The sequence below is a fragment of the Antechinus flavipes genome, chromosome 2 (assembly GCF_016432865.1).
Source record: "Antechinus flavipes isolate AdamAnt ecotype Samford, QLD, Australia chromosome 2, AdamAnt_v2, whole genome shotgun sequence".
Taxonomy (NCBI): domain Eukaryota; kingdom Metazoa; phylum Chordata; class Mammalia; order Dasyuromorphia; family Dasyuridae; genus Antechinus; species Antechinus flavipes.
In genome coordinates, this window is record NC_067399.1 from 120,087,004 (window position 1) to 120,112,265 (window position 25,262).

Below are 25,262 nucleotides of genomic sequence, written 5' to 3' on the forward strand. Positions count from 1 at the left end.
ATTCAACAAGAGGTATTAAATATGGTATATGTCCAAAGAAAGACTACAACTATGATGGCTTGAAGACCATGCCAAATAAGGATCAGCTGAAAGAATTTCAGTTACTTATTCTGAAGAAGAAAAAAGTTAGTGGGGAACATGAAATATCTTAAAAGACTATTGAGATATTAAGATTTGACCCCAGAGGAAGACAGAAGACCAGTGAATGTAAATAGCAGATTTCAAGTTGATGTGATCAACAACAGTTCTTAATAATGGGCTGCTTTCCTAACAAATTTTAAGCAAAAATGTTTTCAAAGAGATGGTTGTACAGGTATGAGTTTAGATGGCTTCTGAGATCCCTTCCAAGTTTCTGTGATCAATTCAAGGATAAAGGAACAAGAAGTTGACTCATTTTCATTAGCACCCAAATTTAATTAGAAACATATCTTCCTATTAGTGTTTGCCCTTTCAACTAAAGTTAAGACTTTTCTGATTTACCTTGATGAAAGAATATAGAGATTTTCCATAGAGCCTCTGGAATTGCATCTTTATGTCCACCATGTCAATCTCTGCCCGGGAAACCATTATTCTGATGAGGGTGTCATCATTTGTACCTAAGCCCTAAGAAAGGAAAAGGCAGCAAAATTCAAAACCACAGTCAAACTAAGAATGATGGTTATATGGGTACATGGTGGAATAATGACAACATCAAACTTCCTTTTTAATTCATTAACCCATGACTGTATGACTCTCCATATTTTATATGACAACATATGTATTTAATTTGCTTGTGACTAACAATAACCATTTCAAAGTCTTCCAAAATAAGCAGCTGTACAGCCCAGGATTTAATCACAAGTCCTAGATTCAGATCCTACCCAAGCCACTTACTAGCTTTGTGACCCTGAGCAAGCTAGTTCCCCTTCCTTGAGTTCTTTATTTTGCTATTGGTCCCTAAGAACGAAATCTAGCCTCTGAATCCCAAGAATCTTAATGAGGTTTCAGCAATCAAAATTTAGAGCAGAATACCTGTAAGATCTAGGGTAAGGAAAGAAAAGAAAAAGAGAGAGCAAGAAAAAAAGAAGGGAAAGAAGGAAGAAAGGAAATTAGCAAAGAAGGAAGGAAGGAAGGAAGGAAGGAAGGAAGGAAGGAAGGAAGGAAGGAAGGAAGGAAGGAAGGAAGGAAGGAAGAAGGAAGGAAGGACGGAAGGAAGGAAGGAAGGAAGAAGGGAAAGAAGTAAGGGAGGGAGGGAGGAAGGAAGGAAGGGAGAGAGAATAGATGGAACAAAGGAATGGAAAGAAGGGAGGAAGGGAGGGGAGGAGGGAGGAAGGATGGAAGAAGGGAGGAGGGAGAGAAGATGGGCAAAGGAGGAGAGGAAGCTATGTTGCTCAGTTCCCCACTGGGGCAATTCCTACTCATAGAGATTATTGTTTGTCCCTTCTCCAAGAACACTATGACATACATCAAGGATATGATGCTATAACATGCAAGTCAATTGGATTTAAGTGATAATAGAGCTGTGCAAAGTCACCAATCTCACTTTTTTCTGCTGACCCATCTTGGTCTAGTGGCAGATATAGATCAGGACAACTTAAACCCAAATCATTCTGGTTTTTATCGATTGGCCAATAAAAGGTCTCAGGTCAAGCCCCATTTGGTCTTTGTTTGGGCCCCCATAGTCTCAAAGTGAATATAAGTAACAATTGTTTCTATTTGGGCCTTCCCTCCCAGATTGATTTTTTTTTTTTGACTAGGTTTCTTTTCTTTTCTTTTTTACCTAGTCTTAATCATTGACTGGACATTACCTCAGTCATTCATTAAAGATCTTAGCCAAGGTCTCCCAGTGCACCCAAGGCCATCACCAGTTGCCCTGATCTATATCTGATGACTGGATCCAGCTGGGTCCAGGGAAAAATGAGGCAGGTGACCTTGCACAGCCCTCCCCAACTTAAATCCATTTCACTTGAATGTCATGGAATCATTTCCTAGAAGTCAAAGTTCTTTTTGAGAACAAAGGACAAACATCATTTTGCTAATACATAAGCCATCTGCGTTATGGAAGCATTGTGAAGCTGCAGTGAATGGTGGATGTCAAGTGCTTTACAAAGTACACCATAATAAGTAAAACTGATACCACTTCCTGTGCTCTTCTACGTGCCTCTTCTGCCTTCAATGCAACCTTCTGTCATTCTATCCCAGCCTACTTCTGTTACCCAATCTCCCTGTTATCCATTTTCCTTTTACTCCTCCCTAAATGATTTTCTAATCCACTCCCCTAAACATCTTTTTTAAACATTTTTTTTCCTTTTTAAATCACCTACTGCACCTCTCTACTTTCTTTCAGCAGAAGGTCTCATTATCCTTTAATAAAGGATGCTTCATTGAAAAACAAATGAGGTCATCACCTACACTTTAGTCTAATTCCCCATCCTCTCCTCCTTTGCTCCTTTCTCTGAAGATGAGATTGCACTATTCTTTTTCAGTACCAGTACCAATTCAGTACCAATGTTCTTGAACTCATCCTCTCCCATCTCTGCAGATTTTTCCCTTCAATCATCCCTCTCTCCCCTTAAATTTCAACTTCCTCTTATCTACTGGCTCTTTTCCCTAATGTCTTCAGCCATCCAAATCTAAAAAAAAAAGAGGGGGGGGGGTGAGGGGGAGGAAGACCATATGTTCTCTACAAAACCAAACCTTTGAAAAAAGTTACCTAGTCATTGTTTCTCTCTACTTTCTAGTCACGTTTCAGTTCACATAATTTGGCTTCAATCCCACAACTGGTCAGAAACTTCTCTCTGCAAGATCACCAATGCTTTTTAAGTCCCATTAGCCCCTTCCCCTCATCATTTTTTATATCTCTATAGTAGTAAGTATCTTTTCTTTGTGTATACTTTCACCTCCCTTGCTTTCCAGCGTGAACATCTCTCTTGATGTCCTTTGCTGATCCACTATCCATGTCCTGCCCTCTTTGCTTATAAATTAGGGTCCTGTCCTGAGCCCATTTCCCAGCTCTTTCTACACTTTTTTTTTTTTTTTTTGGTGATCTTATCAACTACTATGGCTTCACTTATTATTTCACATAGTATCTGTACATGTGAATGGTGCATCCCTCTAGTACCTATATATGTTCATATGGTCAGTTGTATCCAACTCTTCCTAATCACATTTGGGGTTTTTGTGGCAAAAAGTATTGGAGTCGTCTGCCATTTCCTTCTCCGGATCATTTTCCAGATGAGGAAAAAGAGACAAAGAAGGATCACACAGGTCAGGACTCAGTGTAAGACTTTAGTTTATACCCAAGCAAAGAAGGCAGGACATGGAGAATGACTAGAGTGAATCCAGATTTGAACTCATGAAGACAAATCTTCCTGATTCCAAGCCCAGTGATCTATTCACTATACCAATTAGAGGCTCACCTGACACACAGTAGGTTTTTAATAAATATTTGTTGACTGATTCATTACCTTCATTGATTTGTAAAGCTCTTCAGCAAAATATGCAGGTTTATTCCTCATGCATTTTACTGGAGGAAGAAAAAAAGCAGTAGAAAGAGATTGCAGATGAAATCATGAAAATAACACTAATGATACTGATCATTGACATTTATATAGCATTTTAAGGTGTGTGAAGATGAAAAATGTTCCCTAGGTCAAACTGTTCCACAACAAGCTATCAAACAGCATCATTTGATCCCCTTAAGTGAGAAGCTTTGACCATACAATGTTCTTTGGGAATAAATAGATCAATGGGACAGGTCATGTTACAATACTTTTTTCCTTTTGGTGAATTAAGTTGGGGATCACAGATGTGGAATGAGGAATTTGTAATTAGATATAGTCAGTGTATTAGTTTGTTCTATGTTGCTATACTGCTTTGTAATACAGGATGGATCTTTAAGGAGAAGAAATTAGGAAATTGGAATGTTGTTTGTTTTTAAAGCAACACAAACATATTTAATTTTTAAATGTCCAGAGGAAAAAAAATTGCCCTCAATCTTGTTACTGGTTCAGCGGAAAGAATAGAGGCTCTAAAATCAGAGGAACTAGGTTCAATTCTGCTGCCCATGTTCCCTTATAACCCAAAGCAAATTTCTTAACCTTTCTAAGCCTCAATTTGTTCATCTGTAAGATAATAAGGTTAAGCTAAATGTCCTTTAAAGTCCTTTTCGCTTCTAGATCTAGGATCTTATGATGCTTGACAAAAAAGGAATAAAAATCATTTTAAAAAACCAGAGTGAAGAGAGTTTCAAAATGACTAGTTAAACTCTAAGATTATCTCACATCCTCTCTGACCTATAGAGGAAGGTGTGCAGACAGAAAATAAATCCCCAGATGATGACTTTATACTAGATAATATGTAGAAAAAATAAACAGAGACTAAAAAATCTTGTTTAAAATCTAGATAGGAACCAAAAGTAGTTTAAACAACTTAAAGAAAGAAACATATTCCCACTCCATTAAAAAAAACTACTAGTAATATGAACAAGAACATGAAAGGATCAGTCACTATTTTTTCCCTTTAAAAATTGTCAAAAAAAAAAAAAAAAAAAAAAGCAAATTCTCACCTATTGCCAGTAAAGCATTTTCAAAGTTGCCAGATGTCTCAGATTTAATGCTCTGCTCAATATCCTTCTTGCAAATCCTCTTGTATTCATCAAACACTATATTTTAGGAACAAACAACATTAACAATGAGACACATTTTTGCACATTTCTAATATGGGGACTTATTTTGCTTGATTGCTTATTTGTCACAAAGTTGTTCCCCCCCCCCCTCCCCCTCCCAGGAGTGAGGATCTGGGAGAGAGAAAAATAAATGCTTGATAATTGGAGGGAAATTAATTACATTAAAAATGGTAACAAAAAGATGTGAAAATGGACACTTAAAAAAAAACAAACCAGAAACCTATACTAGTAAATCTTCAGTTATTTTTAGGAGAAGGAAACATTTTGCCACTGAGTAGGTATTTGGTTTGCTGGCTCATTGCTTCCTTGGTCAGCTAAATGTGCATTTGCTTGAATTCCTGGCTTGGGCATTAACTTCTGGCCTCATTTTTTTCTCTTAGCAAGTGAAAACTGAAGCCATTTAGTTCCCTCACTAATTAGTGTTTCAATAAGAACTAGCTGTTTCTTTCAATTCTTTTTAATAGACCAAGACATAATTAGATTTTCCTCAATTATTTGCCAAATGTATCCAGCTGTCACTAGTGTGTTCCTACTGGTGCTTCTCTGCTCCCTCTGGATCCAGCCACACCAAATATTCAGAAACAAATGATTGTATTTGACTTTCCAAATGCTTTTCACAACATCTGTTTCTCAGTCTTCAAACATAAAAGTTCCCTAACTTTCCAGTCCCTGGACTTATGAAGCCTGCCACAGTTGTTTCCAAAAGACATTCCTTTTAAAGTTATGCCTAGGACATCACCACCAGAGGGAGATTTATGTTACTGAAAACAAAAACAAAAACAAGCAAAAACACACTGGGGAACAAATGAGAGTTTACAATCTCAAAGCTGATAAATCCATAAATATTTCTTTGCAGCAGTAATTACCTATTGGTAGCATCCAAGCATGTGGGATAATTTAAAACTTCAAAATGGATTCCTTCTATTCAAGTTTTTAGTTTGTATGTATGTATATATAGTTTACCAAACATTCCATTTAGTGTGTAATGTTTCCCATGAGCTACGTAAAATACGTAATTGGAAAACCATGAATTTGTGCTTCTAAAGTTTGCCAGAGGCTATTGCCTAAAATGTCATATGTGAAAGATAAAATACCTCATTACATTTCTTTTGCCTCTTAGAATAGAAAAAGGGATTATAGTCTTTCTTTTGTGATCACATAGCATATTTTCTACAAAGAACTCAAAGCCACATTGCAAAAATCAGATAAGAATCTGAACATCAGTTGAATAAGAGATTGAAAAACACACATTAAAAAAAATTTACAATTAGTCACCTGTTCATCTCATCAGTACACCTTCTAAAGAAGCACTTCAATTACTTTGAATGGCTTAAGTACTATTCAAGAATAAGTATCACTAACATTTATATTTTCCTTCCTGAATATTAAAGAATACTTTTAAAAAATTGAATCAGAATACTGTCTTGAGATTGCTGATAGATTAAGTTAGTGACTTGACTGTAAAGAATATTTCCCAAAAATACATACCAAAGAGAACCTGAGTACATTATTCAGGAACATTAATCATACATTAATGATTAATAATAAATGTTATTATTCTGATTGATTTTGTTACATACAATACATGGGAGATAGTACTGGGCAAATATCAGAGCATGTTCTTCCCCAGAACTTGGAGGATTAGAGAATGAGAAAAAATTATGAGACTCACCCATGGTCTCCTAATTAGTCAGTGGTAGATACTGGACTTAAGTCTAGGGCTTCTGCTTAAAATCTAATTTGATTTCCATATGGCCAGCTGCTTTCTGTAATGTTCCTACTTTGCATTCATTGGTGTGGATCCTGCTGCTAATGCAGATTGCAAACTCTATAATTTAGTGAACCAGCTGATGAAGTTGCTGTGACCAAAGAACACAGCATACAGAATCCAGCCAGTCTGATGATGAGCTTCCCCATACACAGCAAAGCTGATGTCCACATAACATACATTCAGTCCATCACAAAAGCCCCAGGATAAAGTTTTAATAGGGTGTGCTAGATTTTGTACTCTAGCAACATAGCTTTGGAGAACCTATAGTCACCTCTGAAGATGATCTATATGTTATAGATCTACATGCCTATGGAGGTACATAGTCTAACCCAGAAGAAACTGTGGTATAGGGAAATGAAGTACATTGCCTAAGATTATATAGGTAAAGGAAGCAGCAGAACTAACACTTGATGTGAAATTATCCAGTACAGTACTATTAATAAGGTATTGAATAAAATAGGAAAATATTCATAATACATGTAAAGCTGAATTCATATTTCAATGCAGTTATAAAGAAAAGATAGCCAAAAACTTGTAAATCTGAATTCATATTTCAATGTAGTTATAAAGAAAATATAGCTCAAAACTCTTGAAGACAATGCCAATCCTTAATAATAATCAAAAAATAAAATAATTTTGACATACTACCTCACAGCTGTCTGACAGTGAAATTCAGGATTGTGAAGAAATAACTATTCTCATTCACTGATGGAAGAATTCAAAACTTGTGGAATCACTTTAGAAAACATTTCCCAAAAAATGTACTGCAACATGCAGTAACTGTTACAAAAAAGAATCATACCTTTTGACCCAATAATAAATTCATTTAGGTATATGGCCTAAAAGATTTATCAAAAACAACCTTTTAATAAAGAGTTTTCTGATTAAAGATTTTTACAGCAGCATTATTTGTAGCTGGAAAAAAAAAAAAAAAACAACCCCCCCCCCAACAACCACCACCACCAGATGACACTGAATATTCAACAGCAAAAGAATGATTAAATAAATCATGCTACCTTGATGCAATAGAATATACTATAAGGCCATTAAGAACAAGTGTCAGTAGTATAGAGAAATCTAGAGAAGTCTTTATGAAATAATACAAATACAAAATAACAATATGAAATAATACAAAAAAAAAAAAAAACTTCCACAGCCAGAAGCACAAAGTATACACTAAATATAATCATAAGAAAAGAATGACAATAAACGAAGAATCCTGGTAGAGATTTAGTGAAAGGGACTAAAGAGCCATTTACTGTGGATGATGAAATTAATATAAATATAAATTAGTTACTAAGCCAGTTTATGTATTAATTATGTGTTAATGCACAAGATTAAATTTTTAATCATTTAATTAAAAAAATAACCAAGAGTTTTACCATGAAGTAGGTGATTTCGGTTCCTAGCACAGAGAACGTTTAGGAATTTATCCTCATTGGTCCCCCATCTTGCCTCACCAGCCTCATACAGCGCCTAATGTGAGTTAAAACACATGAAAGGGTCAGATTGTTCAGAGCTTTAAGACCTGAGGTTACATATTTTCCCAATCCCAAATAGAGATATACTGGTTGGAAGCCATACATTTGAAACATAGGAGCTGTTTATTGTCTCTAGGATAAAATTTAAATTTTAAAATCCTTCACAAATTGGCCTCAACTTCACTTTTTAGTCTTATGTATCTCTCCATCAACTTTGTCTCTGTCCTTCACTTACTGGCACTTCATCTCCCACCTCTGTACAGGTTTTTCTACAAAAATGAAATCTTCCTCTTCACTTGTGCCTCAAAGAATCCATCTCTTTCTTCAAGACTCAGCTCAACATACTAATATAATTGCATATTTAAATTGTCAAAATCAATATACAATTTTAATTCCATATCCAAAAAAAAAAAAAAAAGACTCAGCTCAAACATCTCCTTTTATATGAAACCTTTCTTGATTATTCAGTTGATTTCAACTTCCTTAACTACTGTGTGTTAATTTATATTTATTATCTATTTATGCTGTATATTCTTCTACACCTCCTTGTCTCTTCCATTAGAATGTTAGCTGGTTGGATATTTTCCTTCTTTCCTGTTAGAATGTTAACTAGTTGGGATGGTTTTATTTTTTTGCTTTTGGATGCTGGACCACTAGCACCTGGCACATAGTAGGCAATTAATAAATATTTATGAATTATCTCCATGGTCCAGGAAAAGATCAATGAAAATGCTCAATCAGCAAATACAAAGATCATGTCCACTGAACTCTTTTGTTGTGTGAGGTTCTTCACTTATTTTCTATCCTTAAAATGCCATCATAATTTCCATTTTATATAGGCTATCTCCTTCCACTTAGAGCTACTTAACTGATTCTTTAAGGGCAAGGGAGGGAGACATCCAGAATTGTAATTTTAAACATGTGAGGTCTTTTTTGTAGTAGAAAGCTTCTCTGCTGATGGAGACCATAGCTCCTCTGTCTTAGAGGGTTACTTGGAGCACTGAGAGGTTAAGTTACTTAACATTGCCATACAGCCATTAATATCCCAGATGTAGGCTTTGAACCTGGTTCTTTCTAACATCAAGGCTTGTTCTGTATCCATCATATTATAATTTTTTCAGATGATGTAATGGTCATCAAAGAATGTCAAATGCTTATCATGTCCTTACATCTTCAAAGTATTTTAATTATTTGAATTCATTGATCTTAAAAAAAAAAAAGAAAAGAAAAACAATAATGTAACTAAAACTGAAAAGTTCAGCCCACACTTGGAATTTATTATCTACAAACCCAATGGATTTTAGGAGACTTGACTATTATATGTTTATCATCAACTTGTATCTTAATTGCAAGTAGAGGTGATTGCTCTCTTCTCTCTCCCCCCTCTCCCCCCAACACTTTTTTTCTGCTTAATTGGCTATCTAGCTTCTTCTTTGATCAGTGAAAGTCACATTTTAAAGGATTTTTAGTGTTTGACAATCTTTTTTTAACTTTTATTTTTATTTTTATTTTTGGACAATCTTTAAGATGTTCTGGTGGTTCTCTATATGGTCAGGGAGCCAGTGATCCTCTAATCCAAGGTCTCCTTTTACACAAAAAGTAACTTGAGGTCTATAATGTAACTTGTCCAAAATCACACAGCTATCATATCCTCTTGTCTCTCAATCCAGGATTCTGTCCAGGGTACCATATTGCCTCTCATGAAAAGTATTCACTGTTGGGGCAGCTAGGTGGTGCAGTGGATAGAGGACCAGCCCCGAAGTTAGGAGCACCTGAGTTCAAATCTGGTCTCAGACACTTAACACATCCTAACTGTGTGAACCTGGCTAAGTCACTCAACCTCAATTGCCTCAGGAAAAAAAAAATGAATGAATGAATGAAAATAATAAAAGAAAATAAAGAAAAGTATTCAATGTCTCACTGAAGGAAAATTGAGAATTTTTTCTCTCATCATCCACAAAAAAAAAGAAGGCAGTTAATCCACCTAGATCAATGTTTACTAATAGCAGCATATTTTTAGTCTACAAAATATTACTAATAAAAGCACTTAAAATATAAAAACTGGCTGTTCTTTCTCTCTATATTTTATTTTTCCCTTCTTCCCCAATTCCTACTTCCTGAGTTACAAAGCTAAGGCTGTGAAGGAGTGTATAGTTGAAAATTTAGATATTTTACTATCCTGCAGTTATCATTTGGTTTGGGAAATGCTACCTTGTCTGTTTCTTCCATTCAAAATGATTACCAGTTGATCATTAAAAAATTGCTAAGTTCCTAAAGTAGACTTTTCTTTTTCTCACTTTTTCTCACTTGTACATATTGTACATTTCTCACTTTGGTTTCTCCCTTTTTAAGTTTGTTGAGTTTTATTGTTAATGTATTTTTCCCCAAAATAATCAAAACCATATTTTTAGAGAGATATAACTAACTATTATTTTGTCTGAGGAAAATCCCAAGAAATGCAACCTAAGTAAGGAGTTGAGAGTGCAATGACTTGTAAATTGCTACTATGGAACTCACAAAAATCCCAATTGCCTCTACTGATTAGTCCTCTTCCCTCTAGCTCAATCCATCTTTCTTGGACTTAAACCCCAATCATTATATTCCCAATTCTACAGGCAAATAAATATCAACTCTGCCATTCACCTTTCCCAAGAGGCAAAGAAGGGTTTGACTTTTATCTCTCACATTGGCACTGATCAAATCTGTTCAATTATGCCTTTTCATGCCAATGAGGGACATTCTTCCCACCACCTTTTAAACCTAGGCTCAACAACATACAGTTGTATTATAGAATATTACAACTTTAAAAATTGAGAGACTTTAAAAGTCATCTATACAACCAATTAGCTAATTTAAGAATCCCCTTTACACAATTTCTGTTAAGTTGGAAGTTCCCTAATTGTACCTGAACATTTCCAATGAGATACTGACTATCTTATAAGGCATATATATATATTTTTAAGAGCAGCTTTGGAGATAGTATGATACAGAAGATGGAGACCTGATATTTGAAGAAAGGAAATCCTGGGTTCAAATCCTTTCTGCGTAATCAAATTGCTGTGTAATTAATACTAGGTAAGACAATTAGCCTCTTAGTACTCCAGGCAACTTTCAACATCATAAGTCAGTAGAGAAGGTACAGATCTGCCTTGGGAGAAGGAATTTCCTCATCAGGTATTTTCTATGCCAAAGAAATCACAGTTCCAGTCCCTATTCCCTATGGACAAATTTTTTCCTTATAATAAGGCAAAATTTGGCTTCCTTTAACTCTGCATAGTAGTTCTAATTTTGTCCTCTGGGGCTGAGGGAAATCATTCAAACACTGACAACCACCATTGTGCACTGCATTTAAGACTTCCAGATTATTTTTTAACTTGAAAATTTATCAATTAAAAATACATTTGTTTATTGCCTTTCATAAATATTCAATAAAATTCCAGAGGAGCAGCAAAAACGCACATTTGAATTTGAGAAATTTGTTTAATCAGAGGGAAGGGAAAGGAAATAAGCATTAGTATCTACTTAGTGCAAGACACTATGCTAAGCACTTTATAAATATTATCTTACTTGATCTTCACAACAACCCTAAGAAGTTGGTGCTGTTATTATTACTATTACATAGCTGAGGAAACTGAGGCAAATTGAGGTTAAGTGATTTGTTCAGGATCTCACAGCCAGCTTTGAACATGAGGTTCAGGTCTTCCTGACTCCAAGTCCAGTGCTCTATTCATTATGATACCTAGTCGCTTATCAGCAGTTTAAATATCTTTCCTTCCTCCATGTTTTTGGTCCGAAGGCAATTTCCCCTATCACAACTTCTCAGTGAAGTAAGTGAAAATTTCCCATCAATCAATTAACTAATAAACATTTATTTAGACCTTACTATGTCCCAAGCAGTAAGCTAATCACTGGACAAAAAACCAGCTTTCGTTTACTTCATAGCAGGTCAAAAAAAAAGGAGCAAACCAGGCACATGGATGGAGAAAAAGTAGAAAATTACCAACCTGGGCATCCTGCTTCACAAGGTCATCATCTAGGTAATTTCTTTCATCTCTCCCCGCCTGAAAACAAAAGGAAACAACAATGATCATTGAAGCAGATATTCATGAAAGTCTTCAAGCTGGATTATTTTATACTGATCTATTCTCTTAAATTCTCAAGGTCATTTTATCATAGCAGTGAAAGCTAGAAGGGATATTGGAAATCATCCAACTCAACACCTTTTCTTAGATATGAAGTAGTACAAAGAGCTGATAAAGATTTACAAAATTGATAATATGTATAAAGTAGTGCCAAGAACTCATGAGTCTTGTGTTTTAAACATAAACCATAGTCCTTTAACTTCAAGGATCTGATAGTCTACTAGGGAAGATGATACATGAGAAGATAATTAATGACCCAAGTAAATGAGAAATACCAAATGAGCAATATGAAGAGTAAAAGAGAAGGGAAATTTCAAAAAGATTATAGGTTCAGAGACATAGTCTTAGAATTTATCTAGTCCAACCTCCTTCTTTTACAGAGGGGGAAAATGAGGCACAGAAAGGTTTGGTTGGAGTCAGAAGACCTAAATTAAAGCCCCAACTCTGCTTCTCCCTGTTCTATTGCCTCAGGCACTTACTTCCCTCTATCTGGTCCTAAGTTTGAATTACATGTCTTCTAAGATCCTTATTGGCTTTAGAATGGTGATCCTCTGAACAAAGAGGTTAGATTTCACCTGAGCCTTGAAGGATGATTAGGCCAGAAAGGGGAAAGCATTTTAAAATGGGAAAATGGTTTGAACAAAATGGCAGTCAAAAAAAGCATAAACATGTTTAGAAAATAAGGATATTAATTCACGGATGGAGATAAAAGGGAGATAAAGATAAGAAGGCAAATTACAATCAAAATTCAAACAACCTTGAATGCTAGACCAAGGAGTTACCACTCTATTCTGTTGGCAATGGGAAGTCACTAAAGACTTTTGGCCTTTAAGATAAAAAATCAAAGCAACCGATTTCTCTGTCGCTATTCTTAATGCCATCATTCTCAAAACTTCATTTGGAATCTCTAGCATCTTTTTGATTTTTTTTCTCCTTTGCCCAACCAATCAAGTTATTTTAATTATTTTTTAAAAATATTTCAAAATATCTCTCATATTTCTTCTTCATTTCCAGTATCCATTTTCTACCTAAAAATCCAGAGATAGGTCTTAGCTAAATATATCATTATGGGAGTCCTTAGTCATCAGAGCTAATAGCTGAAGTTAAGAGAATGGATGAGAATTCTGAGGGAATTTGTAGAAAGATGAACAGAAGATTTAATTTTATTTGAATCTGGGTCTCCTTATCTCACCCAAGCTGAAAGCACAGCAGCAATTGCTGTTTGTTGTTTGTTTGTTTGTTTATTTGTTTGTTTTTGCTTGAAGAACTCTAATATGGGAAAGTCTCACCACCTTCCAAGGCAATCTATTCTTTTTTCCCCCTCAATAGTATTTTGTTTTTCCAAATACATTTTTTGTAAGACTTTGTGTTCCAAATCTTTCTTCCTCCCTTGCTTACCTCCCCTTTCCCCAAGACGGCAAGTAATCTGATATAGATTAAATATATGCAATCTATTTCAACATATTTCCATGAAAAAGAAAAGCTGAAAATACATGATTAAATCTACATTCAGTCTCCATATATTCTCTCTGGACATGACTAACATTTTCCATTCCATGTCTATTGAAAATGACTTCAATAATCACCTTGTTGAGAAGAGCCAAGTCTATCTCAGTTGATTATCACATGTATGATGTAGTGATCACCACTATGTACATTTTTTTCCTGTTTCTGCTTACTTCAATCAACATTAATTCTGGAAAACCTCCCATGATCTCTTTGGGAATCAGAGCCAGTAAGGACATTGCTGCATCCAGTTTTATAGTCCTTTGGACATAGTTCCAAATTGCTGTCTATAATGGTTAGATCAATTGATAACTACACCAACAATTCATTAATGTCCCAGTTTTCTCACATCCTCTCCAATATTTATCATTATCTTTTCCTATCACCTTACCCAATCTGAGAGGTGTGGAGTGGGACCTTAGAGTTTTCTTAATTGCATTTCTCTAATCAATAGTGATTTCAAGTGAGTTAGAAATGGCTTTAATTTCTTCATCTGAAAATTGTCTGTTAATATTCTCTGACCATTTATCGATTGGGAAATGACTTGTATTCTTATAAATTTGAGTCAGTTCTCTACATATTTTGGAAATTAGGCCTTTATCAGAAAGACTGACTATAAAAATTGTTTTCCTCCAGCAGCCACTGTTTATTGTCTATTGATATATCTGTCTCTTCAAATGTTACTTAATTCAATTCATAAAGCAGCCAGGATTTATTCAGATTTATTCAGTATAAATGTTCTATTTACTGATCCATGCAATACTTTATCAGATTTAGAGCTTGAAATGGTCATCTGAATGGTCACCACTTGTTACCCTTTCATTTCTTACATGAAAAACCTGAGAGCCATGGAGATGGAAAGACTGCCAATGAAATGATAGATAATAAATAGTGGAGCTATAACTGACCCCAAGTCCTCTGACCCCAAGTCCTCTGACTCTAAAGCTAATATTCCTGTTACCTCCTGACAGAAACAATAATATCCTGATAAACAGCTCTTTGGTAACAGGGTACTGTGAGAATAGTTAGGCTAATCTGTGGATGAATCAATGTTACTAAAATGCCAAGGACCAAGAAAGACAAAAAAATTCAACAATCCCTGCCCTCAAGGAACTTACATTCTATTAGAGAATCAAGAATCATTTCTATGGAATAATTAGCCATCAGGAGAACTTTTAGTATTATTAAATAATATTTCACACTTGGCTCACCCATTAGGGAAGAGTATCTCTAAAGAAACATATCCTGTCCAATCAAAATTATATCCACTGCCCCTAAAGTATTTGACTTACCGATGAAAGAGACACAAGTACTCTCTGGAACATGAAAGAAGTATCAGAGCGAATGTCTTCTTCAAGAGTTTTTCCATATTCTGCCCCCCAAAAAAATATTATTAGCAACATATCAGAAACATGAAAAAAATAACCAACAACTGAAATAGTTCCTTTGCCATCTCAGGGATATTTATCTTCTCCATGCTCACCCTATCTTCTGATATAGTCTAATTATCTGTTCATATCCTCTGATCATTTGTCAACTGGGGGATGATTTGTATTCGTATAAATTTGAATCCATTCTCTAAATATTTTAGAAATGAAGCCTTATCAGAAAGATTGGCTGTAAAAATTGTTTCTCAGCAGCAGCCACTGCTTATTGGCACAGGAGTGTTAATCTGTTCCATTTTCTGCCTGGGCCAGTTTACTCCTCCTCAGGCAGCCCACAATATTCATTTTTGGCCAAGTAATATAGATCAATTAGATCCATTGGTTTCTAGTATAAAAGATGTTTGAATTCCTGAGAGTAGGAGATTCCCCCAGGTCCTATTGAGAAGATGGAGGGGGGAGGAAACTGTTTACATTCTCCTGTGGAACCTCACTATGGGGGATGATTCAAGCACTCAGTGAATCTGATTCTGGGAATTACTTTTTTACCATTTTGAGTTCAATGCTGACTCTAGCCCATTATCTGTTGAGTAAATCAACAGAATTAAGTCACCAGAGAATTTTCTTACAGGTAGTACTAAGAGGTATTGCAAGAGAAACAAATTTCAGAGGATATTTCCAAGAATTCTAATGCAGTTTTTGGCTGCGCTTCTTCAAAACTTCTGAAAGCTTTCTTCAAATCAACTTAACAAACCTTTGGGTTCTTTTTTTTTTTAATGACATTTTATATATAAGGCACTCTGCTGAGAGTTAGGGATACAAAGATGAGAAAAACAGCTCTTGCCAGCATATTGAATTTATTATTTTAAAAACTAAACTTAATATTTTCCTCAAAACTGAGCCCCTAATTCAACACACTGAGCATTTGTTAAGCTGTTACTTGTAATTTCCACCCAACTTCCCTTTGTTTATTGATAATATCACAATATTTAATAATAATAATAGGTAGCATTTATATAGTGCCTACCATGTGCCAGGCACTATGCTAAGCATTTTACAAATAGTATCATTTGATTTTCACAACAACTCTGTAATATAATGTAATTATTTCCCTTTTGCAGCTAAAGAAAACCAAGGCAAACAGCCTTGCCAAGATTCCAGGGTAAATGTCTGATGCAAGTTTGAACATAGGCTTACCACTGGACTATCTCGCCATCTTTAAGGCTGACTTCATTAAGATCATCTTTCTTTCCTTTTGTCTTTTATAGTCAATCAGTTGCCAAAACCAGTTCATTCCAGTCTGCCATCTTTCCCTTCCCCTTTTCTATTTCTACTGTAGCCATTCTAATTCAGCACCTCATTACAGAGACACAGAATTCTAGAGTTGAAAAGGACCACAGCAGTCATCTGATAAAATTTCTACTCCAAAGAGAATCACTCACTTCAACGGCATACCTGATCATGTTAATACCCATCACCTCATCAAATAGCACTTGGCACAAGCCTTTCACAGAGCAGGCACTTAAATGTTGCTTGAATTAATTTTAGCTTTCACTTTGTATTAAGGAATAACTTCTCAATTTTTGATGGACTAAAAACCTTAAAACAAGCTGTGTAGCTTTATGAATCTCCCAAAGATTGTATAGTTTAAACACTGAAATGCCTGGAGAAAAAATAATGATTACAGATGATTCCTCAAGATTTCTTCCAGGTCAATGATTTTATGAAGAAAGACTCATAATGTAAAAGCATCCACAGCCAGTACCTATTAAGATTATAGCAAAACCTTAATTGAGTGTCCTTTAATAAGACTACTTACCTCGTTTATAAGTCTCATTGATTTCTCGGATCTCCTGTGGGGTCCGGGAAGCCAAAATTTCAATCAAGCAGCCCTCATCTGTGCCAGCACCCTAAATGAACAATCCAAAGAAAAGTTATGTTGTAGATAGTTCAAATGTCAACAGATTTACAGAACATGAGATATTGATGTACTTAGTAATTTACTAATCAAATAAAAATAGAAGGAAGATTTGTTGATGGGGTTCTCTGATTGGGAGTCATCCAAAATTCAAATGCATCTCTGATCCTCAAACATTTCATAAGGTCATATAATAAAAAGCTGGAAGAGACCCTAAAGATCCATCTAACCCAACTCCCTCATTTCATTAATGAAGAAACTGAACATAAAATCTTAAAATGTTGATGTTAAAGAGATCATATGGTATAGTGCTGAGGCATCAAACTTGTGCCATCAGCCAACTTCTGAGTACAGCCTGGACTAGATAAAAATGTAATTAGAAAATATTTAACAAAATAAATAAAAATACATAGATAATGTTCATTTTACGGTTTTCTAAGTCAATATGTAGCCCACAGGAATCCATTTCTAATTGAGTTTGAAATCAATGGCAAAGGGGGATAGAGCTTGAACTCAGGGAGATTTGGGTTCAAAACTCCCTAGAATTTTACTATGTGAGTCTGGCTAAGTCAAAAGAGGCCCCTCTTTGCATTTCAGTTTTATTATCTGCAAAATGAAGAGGTAGGACTAAGGGGCCTCAAGACCCTTTTTAGTCCTCAACCTATGATTCTATGATCTTAGAACAGAACTACAGGAAACTTAAGGACTATTGAGTTAGACTTCTTCAATTTACAAGTGAAGAAATGGAACTGATATGGGCCTTGGGAACCATCTAATTCAACTCCATTATTGTATAAAGGAACCAGGGGTCCTCAAATTTTTAAACTAGGGGGCCAGTTCACTGTCCCTTGAACTGTTGGAGGGCCAGACTATAGTAAAAACAAAAACTTTGTTTTGTGGGCCTTTAAATAAAGAAACTTCATAGCCCTGGATGAGGGGGATAAACATCCTCAGCTGCTGCATCTGGCCCAAGGCCATAGTTTGAGGACTTCTGAACTAGACCCATGGCAATCGCCAACATTTACATGGTTCTTTACATACTTATCTCATTTGATTTTCCCAAGGTAGGTGCTCTTATTATCCCCATTTTACAGATGAAAGTGGTTAAGTGATCTGCAGGGTCATACAGCAAAATCTGAGTTGGAATTTAATCCCTGTTCCTGACTCCAAGTCTAATGCTCTTTGGAAATAAAAGTATACAAAGTCCAATCTATGTTCTTTCCTTGATTGGCTTCTCCTAAGTTCCCCCATAAGCCTTTTGAGAGCAGGATCTGAATACCACTTTTTATTTCCAATCCCTAGTGCAGTGCTTTACATATGGCAGACACATAATGTTTAATTAGAATAATAGACATATGTGGATAAAGAGGAACTTTGAAAATAAGGGAGCAAAGTGATTGCCTAAGGCTACATAACTAGAATCTATGTGTTCTGAAAGCCACCCTGAGCACAGTGATTGAGGAGATGTTAATAACGATAAATGTATTTGAATTACAGACTAGGACTTTTAAATTAGCTGACCAAAAATGCAATAGAGCATAGTAGATAAGAAAGCCAACTTTAATGTACAGAAGACCTGGGCTCCAATCCTAATTCAGACATGAACTGGCTATGTGACTCTGGAGAACTTACTTCACTTCTCAGAGATCCTAGGCAACCCTCTGACTATGCTAGTTATCAAACAGGTACTGTTCTCTGTTGATAGAGCCTTCCACATCAAGAAAAGCTAAATTATCAAAATGACAGTTTGGATTTAAAAAAAAAAAAAAAAGGCGGCATCCTCACCCCCACCTCCCAAGCTAGACTCAGCAGGTTCATTCTCCTCTGTGAAGGATATTTTAACTCATCAAAGGTCAAGTGAGAATCCTTTTCTACCAATTTCATACTTGTAGGGATTGCTACACATCACAAAATTATAGGCCTCAAATAAGATTGGAACAAATCTAAAATAATGAAAGATTTCTAGAAATATGTCAAAGGCAAAAACAGACCCTGTCATTGAATTATAAGGATGACTTCATTGCTTTCAAGAGAAGTTGCCTATAGCATCTGGTTGAAACAAAGAAAATGTTAAAAAAAAAAAAAAAAAGAAAGAAAGAAAGAAAGAAAAGATAAGATCATTCTGAGAGGATCCCTAAAAGCAAAAGTTTAAATTAAATAATTTCCAAGTCTCTTCCAACTAAGACTATGAATCTCTTTTTAGAAAAGGACAATGGGGCAGCTAGGTGGTACAGTGGATAGAGTTCCAGTCCTGAAATCAGGAGGACCTGAGTTCAAATTTCGCCTCAAACACTTAACACTTCCCAACTGTGAGACCCTGAGCAAGTCACTGAATCCTAAGTGCCTCAGCAAAAAAAAAAAAAAAAAAGGTAGAAGAGAACCAAAAAAATTTTCCTTACTGATTTGATATTTTTCAACTGTCAAAAGTCAGAAAGTTAACTGCTCCCACATTTGAGCTTTCCCCTGGGATATATCTGAAAGCTTTTATTAGTATCATTATGAATAAACTGCCTAGATTGAAGGTAGGAAACAAAAGTTGCTCACTACAGGGACGAATACAAACCTTCATGGCTCTTTTCAGCTCAGACACATCATACATCACAGTGGGCATCATCATTCCCAAGATAACTCTCTCAAATTTTCCACTCAGTTCCGATTTCAAGTCTTTGATCAAATCCTGCAAAGGCACAGAAAATGGGCCTAAATTTAATTAAACAACCCCCAACTCCACTCCACCCCCCTGTCAGGCTGCAGCTAAGTTGCCTCTCAATAACAGATCTATAGACAGGAATGAACTGGAAAAGCAAGGAGCACAAATTTTTTTTAAGAACACTTAAAACTCTCACAACAATAGCTCATATGCTGAATCATAAAAAAAGGCCCTGATAAATGTGAAAAGATCAAAATTATGCATATTATAATTATGCAACAAATTTATAATTATATAATTGCAACAAATGCAACAAAATTATAAGTAATAGTGACATGACCAAAATATATAAGGCTACATGGAAAATGGGAGACAAAAAATGTAAAATTTATAGACATTTCGCAAATAAATATAATTTAACTTAATTTAAGATAATGATAACATTAATATTAGTTATTATTTTCATTAAAAGATGAAAATGAAAGAATAAAAACACAGAGTTGGATATAAAAACCAATTTCATTCAAGAGGAAAATAGAAAGGAAGGGTAAGTAAGAAAGGGAAGGAGTTAGAGGGAGAAGTTTGAAGAGGCAAGGAGGAATTCTAAGGAAAACAAATTCTAGGGACATATAAAAACATTGAGGGCTCTTTTTTAGGTAGCAAAGGATAAGAATCTGAGGGAGTGCCAGTAAACTGAGGAATGGCTGAACAAGTTATGGTATATAAATAAATATGATAGTGCTGAACTCTTACTAGAGTAAAGACAAACCAAGATTCCAGAATATTGATGAAACATGTTATATACCTACTAATAGAAAGGTAAAGAATTCAGTATGCAGAATGAGGCAGATTTATTTTATTTATGGCTAATGTAGAAATTTGCTTTGATTGACTGTATGTGTGTAACAGGTTTTATTTTTCTCCTATTCACATGGTGAGTACTGGGGGGACTGAGGATACAAGAATCAGTACTAGCCTTAAATAATCAGAACCAAACAGCCCTCAGAGCAGATGAGACATTGTGAAGAAGGAATACCCAGCAAATAGAAACAGTCCATCAAATCCAGCATCTTAAAGTGGCAAAGAGAAACAGGCTTATTCGTTCATTCATTCATTTAGAATAAAGCAACCTTAGTAGTGTGGTCTAGACAAGCTCCTGGTTTCCAGTGAGATTCCATTAAGAGCCTAGCATGACAAATTCAATTGTGACTTACCCTACCAATGGTTGATTTATAAGCTATTTTTATTTCCTGGCGCTGTGACACAGTACGGTAGGCAAGGACATCAATGATGGCATCTTCATCTGTACCTGAAGAAAAAAAAAACAAAGAAATTGTTGGTAGAGACAAAAGATATGTTAAGTAAAAAATCCTGGTTCCTTCTGGAGTCATTAGGGTTAAAAAAAAATTAAGTTTAGCAAGACAAATGGAGAAGTTGTGTTTTTTGAACAATCTCCTTGCCTTCAAAGCATGATGTCCTATTTATTTCTTTCCAGATCAAAATCATCTTGTAAGAAAAGTTTTAAAAGGAGGGAGAAAGCTTCCCTGTTGTAATTTCATCTTGTATTTCCTAGATTTCCTATTCTGAGTGAACACTACCCATTGCCACTGAAATTGTATTCTACTCTTATCAAGTAGGCAAAACTCATAAGAAGTGTTCAAAGGGGAAAATACATATCATTGCAGAATAATACAATATTTTGAGAACAATATGATAATATACCATAAACATAAAAAGACCCAGCCCTACTTTTGACTCAGCAATCCATTCATGGGAACATACCCTAAAAATGGAATTAAAAGGAAAAAAAAAAAAACCTTAAATATATTCCTACCTCCATTCTCTGTAACTACAAAGACTGTTATTTTAATTTAGACTTATGATTTTATGGTATAAAAAATTCTGAGTGAGGAAGTTCCCTCAAATGCAGAATAAAAACTTCTCTGCAACTTACATAGTTTTAAAGATTTGTAGGAGAACTGAGAGGTTACATGTAAATAGTAAAAATAGCTGGAAATAATCTAAATATCCAACATGTAGGGAAAGTCTGAACAAAAGGTGATAAAGCTATAGAATGGGATAATCACAATGGAATATAATCCGTGAATCCTTGAGACCCAGGATCTCTTTGTTTCTTTCTTTTTTCCTTTGTTTTTCTTTCTGTTGTATCCCCAGTGTCTGGCATAAATAAGTTATATAAAGAATTACATAAAGAAATATGATGTCATTATGCATAGAGAGCTGTTCTTAATGTCAGGGAGACTTGGGCTCAAGGTTCAAGTCTCAGGTGCTATGGAGCCTAGAGTTATAAAGCTCTAAATCCAAAGACAGCATTGGACAGATATTTGTTACATGATCCTAGGAAAGTCACTTGACTTAGTTTCCTCAACTGAAAAATGAGGATAATAATAACACCTAATTTTATGAGAATCAAATGAGATATTTGTAAAGCAATTAGGCATGTAGTAGGTACTTAATAAATACTTATTCACCTCTTCCCTCTCCTCTAAAAAGAAACAAACTAGCTATATAACCCTGGGCAAATTACTTAGTCTCTTAGAATTCTAGGAAACTTTCTAAGACTATAAATTGCTGATAAGGTACTAACCTGAATTAGCTCTCACGGGGCAATTCCCTATATCAATAAGATCATAGTTCCAGTTCTTTTCCTTAGTCTTTGAAACCTGGTCTTCCAACTCTAAGCCCAGTATTCCTTCCACTGTACTATTCTTCCTCTCAGATCTCAGCTGGCTAAAACTCTAAGATGATCTCTAGAAAATGCCTCCAGTGCTGGTTCCCAGTCCTGTGCATTGTTTGGGTGTACCTTTTTTGGGGGGCTGGAATAAGACTTACTTATTATGGAATAAGGTAACTCAGCAGATAGAGTGGTATGTTTGAAGTCAGAAGACAAGTTTGAATTGTGCTTCAGACATTAAATATATGGCTAATCAAATTACTTAATCCCTCTAAATTTCCATTTCCTCATGTATAAAATTAGGATAATAACAGCATCTAATTATCAGGGTTCATGTGAGGATAAAATTTAACACTATTTGTAAAGCTTGGCAAATTTTTAAGTGTGATTATAAATACTACCATCATTATTATCATCATCATCCCATCAACACTGTATACCTTGCATATGACATATTTATCATCTCAATAGGAGAGCCATGTGCCATTTTCTACCTTCACTGACACACAGTCTAATATTCTGACAGCTATTCATTCTTTACTGATTCTCTACATTTGGCTATAATGATTTTGCAACTAACTGCATGTTTTTTGCATAAAGTTTCATACAAAATTCTAATTAATCCACACATTTAACCTTAATTAGACTGCTTGTTGTCATGGAGAGGGGAGAGGGGAAAAGAGGAGAAGAAAAATTTGGAACACAAAATTTTGCTCAAGTGAATGTTAAAACTATCTTTGCATTTATATAGAAAATAAAAAATTCTAATTTATACCACAATGGTTCATCAATCCTATCGATCTACCACCAGAATGGGACAACATAGAAATTATATCCTATACAATCTATACATATATGAAAAGTTGTAAAAGAAATTTTCTATAATTATAATCAGATTTTGAGGGACAATGACCAGCATGAAAATATATTTGGAACTATTTAAATTAATAGTGTACTTAAGCAAACTAAATATGATAACAGCCTAGAGGATATGAAGCTGACTAAGTGGTAACATCTCACTGCCTCCATAAACCCTTCTAAGGCACAGTTCCTTAAAAAATTTTTGAATCCTGGATCCATTTGGAAATCTGGTGACATTTATGAATCTCTTTTGAGAATAATCTTGGGATTTTTAAAAATTCATAATTAAAAGAAATGTTAAACTGAGTTTAATGAAAATAAATATGTATTTTTCCTCCAAAGTTCATAGATCCTTGAAATCTATTCATGAAGTTAAGAACATTGTAGAGTAGATGCTTTCTGTGATATGTGTTAGAAGAGGACATTCCAGGGGCAGCTAGGTGGCACAGTAGATAGAGCACCAGCCCTTAAGTAGGACTTGAGTTCAAATCTGACCTCAGACACTTAATACTTCCTAGCTGTGTGACCCTGGGCAAGTCACTTAACCCAAATTATATCATCAAAAAAAAAAAAGAAGAAGAAGAAGAAGAAGAAGAAGAAGAAGAAGAAGAAGAAGAAGAAGAAAAGGACATTCTTCCCCAGGAGTTCCCAACAGGTATGAAATCACAGCTCTAATCTACCAACAAAATATTAAAATAATTAAAAAAAATTTTTTTAATGTACTGGTTCATCTTAAGGCTTACCTAGATTGCCAAAGGAGACTTATTTTAAAAGCATTAAGTTGCCTTAGAGTCTTGCTTGCAAAGCACACATTTATATAAATCTTTCCTATGCCATGCATTAGGTAGGCTACCTACTTACCAAGTCCTTTCATGGCTTTTCTCAATTTCTGGGCATCTTCACTTGGATTAAATCCTTCAGCAGGCTTCACGGTACTTCCTTTTCCTGCCTAAATACACAGAAAGGCAAGTGACTTAGAACAATGTCTGAACAACAATTTTTTTTTATACATAGTAAAGTAAGATCAGCTCCCAAAGTAAGCTGATAAAATCAGCAAATGCCATCTGTCCTGAATAAAGTGTATAAGAATATGAACTGACGTTTATAAGAATTCTCATGTAAGTAAGTGGAATTAGCTATCTATAGGAATAATTTCCCAATTCATCCTTTTCTGAAATTTAAGAACTATATTTTACTTGCTAATCATGTAAGGCATAAGAATTTGCACTCAAGAGTCAGAAAAAGTAGATCAAATTGCACCTCAGATATATATGTGGATAAGCACCAGCCATAATGAAATCAGAAGAACCTAAATTCAAATCTGGCTTCAAACTTATTAGTTGCCTGACCTTAGGCAAATCATTTAACCCTAATTACCTCAAAAAAGCACCAAACAAGAAAATGGACATCTTAAGTTGTCAATGATATAAAACCAATTATAACCTTTGAATTTATATCATAATGCTACATTATAAATTAATGGTAAATGGAAGAAGAGAACAAATAGACTATGTGGTCAATTTGAGTTGAAAAACAGTATAACAATTCAATGAGCCTTTATCCTAGACCTACTTACTATGTGCAAAAAGCAGTGCTACACCTATTAATAGAGAAAAATTAAGACATAATTCTGTGAAAATGAGATGTCCCTTTTCTTAGATATTTCAAGATGGTTGAGTTTTTGAGATGATAAAAAAACTATATTTTAAAAAATATATATTTTAAAGGCCTCATTTCTAAAATCTGTAGAGAACCGAGTCAAATTTATAAGAACACAGGCCATTCTCCAAATGATCAATGATCAAAGGATATGAACAGGCAATTTTCATGAAGAGATTAAAGCCATTTATAGGCATATGAAAAAATGCTTTCATTAGTAATCATTATTGATTAGAGAAATGCAAAATAAAACTCTAAGGTACTACCTCACACTTACCAAATTAGCTAATATGACAGGAAAACAAAATCATAAATGTCAGAGAGAATGTGGGAAAATTGGAATACTAATGCATTATTGGTGGAGTTGTAAACTAACTGACCCAATCATTATGGAGAGCAATTTGCAACTCTGCTAAAAATGCAATCATATTGTGATCTCCCTTTGACCCCAGCAAGTCTATTCTTAGGAGACCATATCCCAAAGAGATCATTTAAAAGAGAATATGACCTACATGTACAAAAATATTTAGA

The 25,262-nt window shown here is 34.9% G+C and overlaps 1 protein-coding gene across 1 annotated transcript in view; it reads right to left on the bottom strand.

The window, feature by feature from the left end:
* ANXA4 (annexin A4) overlaps positions 1-25,262 on the bottom strand; it is a 51,161-nt gene that overhangs the window by 4,087 nt on the left and 21,812 nt on the right. Inside the window, exons 3-12 of the mRNA XM_051975431.1 lie at positions 23,934-24,021; positions 20,731-20,825; positions 19,430-19,543; positions 16,768-16,858; positions 14,859-14,938; positions 11,923-11,979; positions 7,820-7,913; positions 4,547-4,642; positions 3,447-3,505; positions 481-603 (exon numbers count right to left, since the gene is read on the bottom strand). Of these exons, the coding sequence (XP_051831391.1) occupies positions 481-603; positions 3,447-3,505; positions 4,547-4,642; positions 7,820-7,913; positions 11,923-11,979; positions 14,859-14,938; positions 16,768-16,858; positions 19,430-19,543; positions 20,731-20,825; positions 23,934-24,021 (897 nt within the window). The remainder of the gene's footprint in view (positions 1-480; positions 604-3,446; positions 3,506-4,546; positions 4,643-7,819; positions 7,914-11,922; positions 11,980-14,858; positions 14,939-16,767; positions 16,859-19,429; positions 19,544-20,730; positions 20,826-23,933; positions 24,022-25,262) is intronic.